Source organism: Bufo bufo, chromosome 2 (assembly GCF_905171765.1).
Source record: "Bufo bufo chromosome 2, aBufBuf1.1, whole genome shotgun sequence".
In the NCBI taxonomy this organism is placed as follows: Eukaryota; Metazoa; Chordata; class Amphibia; order Anura; family Bufonidae; genus Bufo; species Bufo bufo.
The window spans coordinates 50,220,963-50,233,282 of NC_053390.1; the positions used below are offsets into that span (position 1 = coordinate 50,220,963).

General features: G+C 45.3%; 1 protein-coding gene across 2 annotated transcripts in view; it reads right to left on the reverse strand.

The window, feature by feature from the left end:
* Window positions 1–12,320, reverse strand: part of WDR7 (WD repeat domain 7) — a 363,534-nt gene that overhangs the window by 116,443 nt on the left and 234,771 nt on the right. For both annotated transcript variants that reach the window (XM_040421053.1, XM_040421054.1), the window contains one exon: window positions 8,472–8,658. In XM_040421053.1, the coding sequence (XP_040276987.1) occupies window positions 8,472–8,658 (187 nt within the window). The remainder of the gene's footprint in view (window positions 1–8,471; window positions 8,659–12,320) is intronic.

The window sequence follows — 12,320 nt, forward strand, 5'->3', positions numbered from 1 at the left end:
GGGGGCATTATATATGAAGAGGGCACTACTGGGGGGCATTATATATGAAGAGGGCACTACTGGGGGGCATTATATATGAAGAGGGCACTACTGGGGGGCATTATATATGAAGAGGGCACTACTGGGGGGCATTATATATGAAGAGGGCACTACTGGGGGGCATTATATGCACAAAGGGCACCATATGGTGAGAGAGAACTATAGGGGGGACATTATATATGAAGAGGGCACTACTGGGGGGCATTATATGTACGTACAGAGGGAGCATTGTATGTGAAGAGGTCACTACTGGCTAGGGTTGTTTCGATTCCCAAATTTTAATTCGGTTTCGATACCATAAAAAAGTATTGCGATACTCGATACCATTCGATACAACACGAAAAAAATAAAATACCAAAAAAAATCTGCGTGCATTCCGCATTTTATGGAACGTCCGGCCCATAATCGAACAGTCCTATCCTGTTTTTTGGGGGGACAAGATGACAAAAAAAAATGGCGAATCGCGGAGTTTTTATTTTTTCTGTTACGGCGTTCACCGCATAGGACATTTTTTTTAATATTTTAATAGTTTGGACTTTTCGGACGGGGCAATATGTGATATAAAATATATGAACAATAAATAAATAAACATATGTAAAATTGGGAAAAGGGGGGATTTATACTTAATATTTTTTTTATTTTATAACTATTTCCCCCTTTAGGGGCTAGAACCTGGCATCTTTTAATCCCTTGTCCTATTCACCCTGATAGAGCTCTATTAGGGTAAATATGACTTCACACTCTCCCTGCTGCCCTGTGCATAGTACATACAGTAGCAGGGAGCTGACTATGGCAGCCATGGCTTCAGTAGCGTCCTGGCTGCCATGGCAACTGATCGGAGCCCCAGGATTACACTGCTGGGGCTCTGATCAGAAGCTGCCACTGCCACCAATGAAGAGGAGGGGAGGGGACCCTGCCACCAATGATATTAATACTGGGTGGGTTGAGGGGGTGGGGGCACACTGCACCTCCAATTACTCTAATACTGGGGGATGGGGTTGAGGGCACACCACTGCGCCACCAATGTTTTTAATACTGGGGAGGGGGGATGGGCGCACTGCGCCACCAATGATCATGAACGTCTAATACAGATACAGGAGGCGGGTGCAGCGGCAGAATCACATAGCCTGCACCTGACCTCTATGACATAGCGCTGCGATCTGCGGCAGTTAACCCCTCAGGTGCGGCACCCAGCTCCCTTTCACAGAGGTCGGGTGCAGGATATGTGATTCTGCCGCCGTACCCGCCTCCTGTATCTGTATTAGACGTTAATTTTCATTGGTGGCGCAGCGCGCCTGCCCCTCTCTCCTCATTGGCAGAGGCGGCACAGGGGGAGGGAGAGAGTGACCCCTTCTCCCCTGTGCTGCTGAGGGAACATGGCGCGCGCTGACAGCAGCGAGCTCCATGTTCTCCGATACTGGGCTGCGCAGTAGCGCAGCCTAGTATCGATAAAAGGCAAATCCTGGTACCGAACCGATACCGGAACAAAAGTATCGATTGGATATCGATATTTCGATACCCGCAACAACTCTACTACTGGGTGGGCATTATATGTACATAGGGCACCAATGGGGGCATTATATGGTGAAGAGAGAACTACAGGGGGGGCATTATATATGAAGGTAGCACTACAGGGGGGGCATTATATGCACAAAGGGCACTACTAGAGACATTATATGTATATAGGTGGGCATTATATGTAAAGAGGCCACTACTGGGGGCATTATCTGTGAAGAGAGCGCTACAGGGGGGGGGGGATTATATATGAAGAGGGCACTACTAGTGGGCTTTATATGTACAAAGAGCACTACTAGAGAAATTATATGTATATAGGGGGGCATTTTATGTACATAGGGCACTACTGGGGGCCTGATATGAACAAAGAGCACTGCTCGAGGCATTATATGTACATAGGGGGGCATTATATGTGAAGAGGGCACATAGGGCACTACGGGGGGGGGGGGGGGGGGGGGCATTATATCTACTGGGGCCTAAATAGAAATTACTACTGAATAAGACTGGGGCCTAAATGGATTGATTACTGAGAAGGGGCATAAAAGGAGGCATTAATACTAAATAGGTGCGTTCTGTGTTAGGCAGAATGCTGTGGTCAGGAGACCTCGTGAGAGTGATACGAGAAGGACAGAGGAAAATAATAGGGAGAATCACTCCAGTCCGACCTGTAAGTCAGTGAGTGGGGGACTAAACAGGATTATTAATGACTGGGACCTACATGGGTATGGTCATGGTGGAGCGGTATTATTTGACCTTTATATAGTGTTATTATTGGTAATGCTGGCCACTCAGCGTGTAATATGCAGTTTAGCCTGTTTTGTTATACGCAATTCCCGCTCCCCACCTTTGACATGGTGTCAATAAGACAAGGATACTGCTACAAAAAATACCCCACCCCCCAATGCATGAGCAAGGCTCACAGTGAGACGTAGTTAATGTGCGGGGTGTGCAGCACCTACTGAAGTCAGAGGATGCTGGAGGCTTCAGCAATGAGAACCGAGCAGATAATTTACCTCTTGAGAAAACCTACAAGTCCAGCGCTAAATACGGCTGTAGGGCATCGTGCACCACACGGAGTGCAGCTCTGCAGGCTGTATCCTGGAACCCATCGATCGACGCATACATATCTAGAAAGTGCGACTGCGGCCAGAATAATCTCTCCAGACAAGTGCTTCAATTACACCACTGAGGACCAGAGAACTGCATCGTATACAGAAGTGTCCCTGAAAAACCCCAGCGCCCGATCACTGCATGCTATACTACACTGCACTAGTACGAGGGCTGGTATGATATATTATATCATTTATAGCAGGCATTCTCAAACTGCGGCCCTCCAGCTGTTGCAAAACTACAACTCCCATCATTCCCGGACAGCCTACAGCTATCAGACTACAGCAGGGCATGGTGGGAGTTGTAGTTTTACAACAGCTGAAGGGCCGCAGGTTGAGCATCCCTCATTTATAGCATATCATAGTATATTATACTGCACTAGTACATAGTCTGGTCCAAAAAAAAAGTCACCGCCTGGATTTAACTGAGCTAATAGTTATGGGCCTCCTATTGGATAATTACTGCATGGGTGATTATCTTTCAGCTGGCAACAAGTTATTTAACCCCAACTGGTGCAATGAGTTGCTTCTCATTTCTTAAACAACCATGTCCAAAGACACATCTTGTGGTCGTGGAAAAGATGTTAGTCTGTTTGAGAAGGGTCAGATCATTGACAGGCATCAAGCAGAGAAAACATCTAAGGAGATTGCAGAAAGTACTAACATTGGGTTAAGAACTGTCCAACGCATTATTAAAAACTGGAAGGACAGTGGGGACCCATCGTATTCGAGGAAGAAATGTGGCAGGATAAAAATCCTGAATGATCGTGATCGGCGATCACTTAAACGTTTGGTGAAATCAAATCGAAAAAAAACACCGGTAGAACTCAGGGCTATGTTTAATAGTGAAAGTAAGAGCATTTCCACACGCACAATGCGAAGGGAACTCAAGGGATTGGGACTGAACAGCTGTGTAGCCGCAAGAAAACCACTAATCAGTGGGGCAAACCAGAAAAAAAGGCTTCAATTTGCTAGGGAGCATAAAGATTGGACTCTGGAGCAATGGAGAGGCAGATGAAGTGATGCCCCCATCATGCCTAGTGCCTACTGTACCAGCCTGTGGGGGCAGTGCTATGATCTGGGGTTGCTGCAGTTGGTCAGGTCTAGGTTCAGCAACAGTATGTGCTCCAAGAATGAGGTCAGCGACTAGCTGAACATACTGAATGACCAGGTTATTCCATCCATGGATTTCTTCTTTCCTGATGGCACGGGCATATTCCAAGATGACAATGCCAGGATTCATCGGGCTCAAATTGTGAAAGAGTGGTTCAGGGAGCAGGAGACCTCATTGTCACACATGGATTGGCCACCACAGAGTCCGGACCTTAACCCCATTGAGAATCTTTGGGATGTGCTGGAGAAGGCTTTGCGCAGCGGTCAGACTCTACCATCATCAATGCAAGATCTCGGTGAAAAATGAATGCAACACTGGATGGAAATAAATATTGTGACATTGCAGAAGCTTATCGGAACAATGCCACAGCGAATGCGTGCCGTAATCAAAGCTAAAGGCGGTCCAACGAAATATTAGAGTGTGACCTTTTTTTTGGGTGGCGACTTTTATTTTGGACAGGCAGTGTATATATTATACCATATATCACACTATAGTGATATATTATATAGTACACAGTCTGATGATCGAGCCTGACAATTATACAGAGATCAATGGAGCCATGTAGGTGCCACTCACCTCATTCTCATCAGTTAGCCTCTCCCTGTTTAAAAAGAGGTTCTTCAGCAGCTCAAGTGTGTATGTAGATCTGGAGCAAGACTTCAGAAAGTCGGCCTCAACTGCAGCCGATCATAATACACACCTCAGCTGCTGCAGAACCTCCTAATACACACCTCAGCTGCTGCAGAACCTCCTAATTCACACCTCAGCTACTGGAGAACCTCCTAATACACACCTCAGCTGCTGCAGAACCTCCTAATACACACCTCAGCTGCTGCAGAACCTCCTAATACACACCTCAGCTGCTGCAGAACCTCCTAATACACACCTCCGCTGCTGCAGAACCTCATAATACACACCTCCGCTGCTGCAGAACACCATAATACACACGTCCGCTGCTGCAAAAACCTCATAATACACACACATTTTGGTGACCTGTATTATGTACTCCGCCTATGACTTCCTTGTACCTCTAAGAGGACGAGTCAAGGACTTCTATCTCCTGGTCATTTTAGGGGGATTTGAATCTTCAATAAATCTGATTATTATTATCTCTGGCGCCCTGAAGGCAGAGGAGTAGAAGGGAATCCCTAATCCTTTCCACTAGACAGTGGCGGGCTGCGTGTGACATATTCCTTTATAGCTGGCATTATGGCGGTGGCTGTGAAGAGTAAGCGCACGCAGCAGATAAAATGACTGCTGAAAACTGCAGATAAGATAAGAAGTGGCAGAGTTCATATAAAAGCGGCTCCATGCTGGGACCGGCTGCCCGCCCTGTGGTCACCACGTCGGGGGGAGCTGGGAGAAAACAGCGTTCCCTCTGGCATAAGAGGCGCCGGCTTTTTGTAAACTTTTCTATAAAGAATAAAATACAGAAAGCGGCTTTTATTCCCTGTTGTTCCAGATACGTGAACCTTCTCCGATGTTCTCGGGCCGGGATCTGCTGTGTATTCTTCAGGATTCTTCTTCTACCTGGTTCCCTCTAGCATTAGGCTGGATTCACACACAGCATTTTGGAGCGTTTTAAGTGGTGTTTTCGTTTTTAAAGGGGTTCTCTGTGACTGGGAACTTCCTTTGATACTGGCAGGCAGAGATTTAAAAAAAATTAAAATTAAATAAAAATAAAACTGACCTGTCACCAGTGCTGCGGTTCCAGCGTTGAAACGTCTGTTGACAGGTGACTTTCTTTTGTTTGTTTTTTAACCCCTGCACCCTGCCTGGTAATAACAAAATGGGTTGCTAGTCTCAGAGAACCCCTTTAAAAGTATTTTTTTCTTTCTTTTTTGTCCTTATTTTTTATTTATTTTGCAAAAAGCAGCATGTTCTGGTATGATATCCCATAGCTTTCTGATTGGTGGGGGTCTGACTGCCCATAACAGCACCATTCCATCTGCTTATTTTTACCCCTTTCAGTACAGTGGTCTGAAATCCACAGCGAAATAATACATGTGGATTTTGCAGCAAATATTTTTTTTCCAGTACGTGTGGACGTACTCTTCGGGTGCCACTAAAGTTTAGTAGACAACGCACCAATTATATTAGTGTCCCATCTGGACAAAACCTTCTGCCTTTAACATGTGATCATCAGATTGCTTCTCCCATACAGTGCGATGATTTAACATTACAGTCTATGGGAAATGCACTTCGTTGTGGAAGGTCTCGGAGGCTTCAGAAGGCCACAGGCTGCCACAGCAACCGAACAACTCCCACGATGTCAGCACGGGAAAGCCGATCGGGCACCGGGAGTGCAGCGCTCTTCGAACTTCTCTGCTCAGATGCCATGGTCACAACTGACCATAGCATCTGAAGGACTAAAAGTCTGTGATCGGTGTCATCTCTGATCACAGACAATGCCTCTGGGTGTCTGTTATGTAAAACAGCAGGGACCTGGTGGCTATGGCATCCACTCAGCTTCTGAAGGGGAGCGCCATCTTGCCATCTTTAAACCATGGACTTCCGCCGTACATGTATTGTGCTCGTCCTTAGGGGTAAAAGAATTTCTTCACCATCGCAGCCAATTTTATTTACAATTCAGTTACATCAGCAATGAAAGATGAAGCATCTTTGCAAATGGCCTTGATTAAAAATATCCTATAACTTTTTTTTTTTATTACAGCTCCTATGCAGACCTATACATCACCATGGTAACAGACTACAAACAAACCCTGTATAGTCTGGTCGTGCAGTCATATGTGCCTGTAGGTTACAGATGGATGGCAATATGACTTCACCATGGCGAAACAAATGTATCTAGGAGCTGTAGACACAAAATAGTAGGAATCTTTTAATTAACTCTAAAAAGTTGCTTCAATGGGAGAAAAAAGCCCCTGCCAGGACAATTTTCACACTTTTGAAACATCCAAATAAAATCTGAATTATAAAATAAAAAAATACATTATATCCTAAAATTAGCCGCCTGGCAGATTGCAAAAATTCCACCCAGCACTTTACTCAAAGTGAAACATTTTGTAAAAGATGTATAAAAAAACTATTCTTATGTTTTTGGCAAAACGTCTGACCCAAGTAGAGCCTGAGAAGCTTCGGTCAATCACAGGATGCACTGGGCTCCATTTTTTGCGGTATACTGCTAAAGGTATAATTCACCACAGTGTTAGGCCTCATGCACACAACCGTACTGTGTTTAGCAGTCCACGAATTGCGGATCCGCAAAACACGGATACCTGCTGCGTGCATTCCGCATTTTGTGGAACAGAACGTCCCGCCCTATGATAGAAATGCCTATTCTTGTCAACAAAATATACAAGAATAGGACATGTTGTGTTTTTTTTTTTGCTGAGTAACAAAGCAACTGATGCGGACAGCACATGGAGGGCTCTCCGCAATCTTTTGCGGCCCCAATGAAGTGAATGGGTCTGCATTCGAGCCACAAAAACAAACCAAAACAACGGTCGTGTGCATGAGGCCTTAGATTGTCACTCAGCTCCAGGGGACACAAAAAAAAAAAAAAAAACAGCGCCATTGTAAATGTGCAATACTGGCGAAGGCAGGTCGGGTGCACGGCTGTCAGACAAGAGAAGAGAGAACCGTCCTTCCACAGCTTCCCTCTGCTTTGTACAGAATACAGAGTGCTTAATAAGCGCAGCGCAGTGAATAGCTCCATGATCACACGATGCCCCCTGCATGGCAGATCTGCCGGGTCTTTGCAAACGCAGATCAACGCTGTGGGTGACTAATGGATGTCCCCGTTATAGGGGGGGGGGGACTGAAGAATGTCCACCGGGGTATTTTATACAGCTTTGTGTAAGAATTTCTTATATACATTATACTTTTTTTTTTTTTATAAAAATTAATTATATACATAGTAAAAAACTGTAGGGAGATTTACTAATAGATCACAATTCTGGCCCAATTTGCATGAAAAAACTGGTGTTCGTGCCCCACCATATTTGTTAGGTCCTTTTAACGCCTCATTAGATGGGGGACGTGACCTGAAGGCATGGGGAAATCAGTGAAAAATGCAAAAACTTTGCACAAAAAAAATTTCAATGCAAAGTAAGCCAACCAACAGGCGGTGTGAAATTATACAAAAATGTCTAGCAAAATGCACCAAATTTATGATCCAGCATCAGCTAGTTTACGCTTTTTTTTTTTTATAGGCTAACTTTTGTGTTTTTTAAGTCCTATTATTTTCTTTTCTGTTTTATTACAGGTAAATTGTACAAAAAGTATTAAAAAAAATTAAATTAATTTTTTGCTAATTTTTAAAACTGTTCTTTGGGCTTTTTTAGATGAAAAATAATAATCGCGGAGTCTTCTTACTTCTTGAGGATGAAAGATCGTTTCCACAGTACTTATCCTTCTGTTGGAAAAAAAAGCCCATAGAACTCTTTTAAAAATTAGTGAACTATACATTTAAGTTTTTCTGTACTTTTTGTACAATGTACCTATAATAATAAAAAATAAAAAAAAGAATATATTACTAAAAACACTAAAGTTATCCCACAAAAAGATAAGGCTACCAAAGTGCCATATGTGCAAAATCTCAAATGTCAATTGGTTGTTAAGGGTTAAAAGGAAATACTCTACAGTTTTGTCTGTATACACTCTAATCCAGCAACTAAAGGGTCCCACTATAAAGGGACTTAAACACGTTGGCTGTAAAACGGAGAACCTACTTGGCGAGCTGTTTTTCGGCGTCTGCGCACAGCTCCAGAAGACCCATTAAAACGGCAGATACGTCCATGTACGGTTCCCACACGGTAAAGCCTCGTCCAATCAGATCAATAGCTGTCCTGCGGATGGTGCTGTGCGGAGGGAGCTTGGGGCTGGGGGGCTGCAGCAGCAGGAATGTCAAAGCCTTGCCTGTGATAAAAAAAAAGAGAGAAGATATACAACCTTTACTCCATGAAAGGACTTTTAACAAAACTGAACAGCGGCTTAAATGGGCGCACGTATAAAAAAAAAAAAAAAAGTAGAAGAGGAGGAAGAAATCGGCAACCTCAGCAGAAAACGTTGGGGCCCTCCACGGGATCAGCTAAAAAGCATAAAACTTAATGGAGAGGAAAATTGTTTGACAGACAAATCAGTGCACTTGATGTGATAGGGACACTGCCAGTGAGAAGGTGAAGAGGAGAGAGAAGCGTGGGCCGCACGTAGCCAGAGACTGCGCCGCTGATCAATAAGCAAAGTACAATTGCTAATCACCAACAGCTATTAAGGTCTGGTACAAAGCAGCGTGCACGTATTTACTGGGCGCACACGACTTGTGGAGATCCAGTTGGTGTAGAACAGGGGTCGGCAACCTTCCTCCCTCCGGCTGTTGTGAAACTACAATTCCCAGAATGCTCCGCTCATTTCTGTGAGAGTTCTGAGAAGAGCAGAGGAAGTATGCATGCTGGGAGTTGTAGTTTCACCACAGCTGGAGTGCCGGAGGTTGTCTACCCCTGTACACGGGACGAGCAACATCAGGAGACGTTCCAGAGCTCAAAAGGTACAGACTTCTAGGAGGTACCACTTAAAGAGGACCTTTCATCAGTTTTGCAAAAGTCTAATTAGGGTGTTACCTTTATAGGGCGTCCCCCCACTGATGCCATGGCTGTTTTTTTGTTTTTTATTTTCAAAAAGATCCCCCCGTTCGTCCGCTGTGGCACCCCTTGATTGTGGCGCCTTGTATTATAATGAGGAGTATCGGAAGAATGAGGAGGAGACTGAGTCTTTCTCAGTGGGCGTCTCCTTCTCCCTGGCTGTGAGGCTCTGCGCTGCGATTGGACAGCGCTACAGCCAGGGAGGAGGAGACGCCCATTGAGAAACCCTGGCGTCTCCCCCGCCCTGTTCCGATGCTAGTAATTAGCATACTGAGCGGGGAAAATACCAGAGGGCACAGCGGGCGAACAGAGCGGCGCCCAGGAATAATAGTGAGCACTATAGGATCCACGCTTTATGCCCTACCTAACGTGCTACTTCTCTTATAAAGTCTGGACCCATGAAAGGTCCTCTTTATATTAGATCACTGTCCACACTCAACAGTTTTTTTAATTCATTTTGAAAGGGGTTTTCCATTTCCAGGATCTTTATATGCATGGCCTTTGTCCAGCATGGCTGGAGTAACCAGCTGCGTCCACTACACCTGGATGGAGCCAGTGTCGGACTGGGGTACCTAGGGCCCACCAGTGTAACTGATTCTGGGGGCCCACCTTAGGGGTCCTGCACACAAACTTGATTTTTTTCTGTGTCTGTACCATTTTTTTTTTGTATGTGGCCTGTATGTGAAACCATTCACTTCAATGGGGCCGCAAAAACCGGAAATGACTCCATGTGCATTCCGTGTCTGTATGTCCACATGGCCGTTACATCCTATTATTGTCGGCATTACAGACAAGGATAGGACTGTTCTATCAGAGGCCGGCTGTTCTGTTCCGCATAATGTGGAATGCACACAACCGGTATCCATGTTTTCCGGATTCGCAATTTGCACATCCAACAATCGTGTTCATGATCCCTTACAGTGATAACAGAAATATTAAAGATGAAGTATGGGGAAATAACAGAAGCATTCAGATCCTACTATCACACATTGTACAACTTAGATGACTCTCATCAATCCGTAGGCCCTGAATCCATGCCCTCAATGAGGACTTATCTTGAATCCGCGGGCTTACCATCTCTCCCCCCAGAAGCGGTTTCTGCACTGGAGTCGCCCATATTACTATCTGAGTTACAGGCAGCTATTAAAGACTCCCAAACAGGGAAAGCTCCTGGTCCGGATGGGCTCACGTTACCCTACTATAAACAATTCGGGGACATCTTGTCTACTCATTTTCTAGCTGCCTTTAACTCATTTGATATGGCCCGAACTCTCCCCAATGACACTCTAAGAGCCCATATCACGGTTGTCCCCAAGGAAGGGAAAGACCTTTCGCAGTGCCAAAGCTACCGTCCCATTTCCCTGATTAACGTGGACCTAAAGTTATTCTCTAAAATACTCGCCACTCGCTTCTTGCCACATCTCCAAAAATTAATCCACTTAGACCAAACTGTTTTTTTACCCTTGAGAGAAGCCCGTGATAACACTACAAGAGCAATAAACATGATCTACCAGGCCGTCACCTCTAAGACCCCAACGTTATTTCTATCAACTGACGCCGAAAAGGGTCAATTGGAAATTCATGTCCGAGACCCTACGATGCGTGGGATTGGGGGAAAAGATGATGGCACGAATTGCTAATCTTTACTCCAACCCCACGGCAGTGGTCAAAGTGAATGGCCAATTTTCCTCGCCCCTGTCCATCCGCAATGGAACGAGACAGGGCTGTCCCCTATCCCCTCTAATATTTGTGATCTGTCTGGAACCACTTCTGTGTCATATAAGGGGGAACCCCGATATTTCAGGGCTACGGATTCATGAGACCTCACACAAGGTTGCTGCCTACGCTGATGATCTACTGTTCTTCCTTACCAACCCCAGGGTTACCCTCCCAAACCTTCTACGGGAACTTAATGTGTATGCTCACCTCTCGAACTTTAAGATTAACTATCAGAAATCTGAAGCCTTAAACATAACTCTTCCACCTGCCACAGTCAAGTCTATATCAGAGAACTTCCCCTCTACTACCCGTCTCTTGTCCGAACCGTAAAATCAGACTTAGACAGGTGGCATAAAAGCACGTTTTCATGGTTTGGTAGGATATCTATTTTTAAAATGAACGTATTGCCAAAAATTCTCTTCTTCTTTCAGGCCCTGCCGGTCCATATCCCCAGACTATTTTTTCACAATTACTGAAAATGTTGACCCATTTCATTTGGGCCGGCAAACCGTCCAGGATAGCCAGGTCCATACTTTTCCGCCCCAAACTGGAAGGTGGCCTAGGGCTTCCAGACTTCCTTTACTATCACAGAGCATCACATCTCCTTAGAATATAGGCCTTGTGCCGACACCAGTCTACCAAACAGTGGATCTCAATTGAACAGTCCTTTCTGTCTACTCCATTGTCGGCTACTCCTTGGTTGTCCACTCATATCCAATTGGAGGCGCGCCTGCACCTGACCATAGGCCCCTCCCTGAAAGTATTTTCCATCATTCAAAATCGCCCCGGTATCTCCCTGTCCCCCTCTCCTATGTTCCCTATCCTGGGTAATCCCCAGTTCCCCCCTGGGTTGGAATGCGGACCCTTTCGGGATCTGATAAACTGCAACAAATTCAGGGCTCATCATCTGATCGCCTCGAATTTGTGGCTCACTCCCCAACAGATCTCAGAGATGGCTGAAACCCCTACCTTCAACCCATGGCAGTCTGGACAACTTAAACATTTCATGGCCACACTTCCTCCGGCGACTACATATATTCGGGTCAAGACGGAATTTGAGTCTCTTTGTGACCAGTCTGGAGTGACGAGACGTACCCTCTCCCGAACATACAACCTGCTACTCACTCCTCCTGACCAGCCTCCTCCCAACTTTGTCTCCCAATGGGAAACTGACCTAGATATCACACTTTCCCCGGATCAACGATTGAGACTAAATAAATG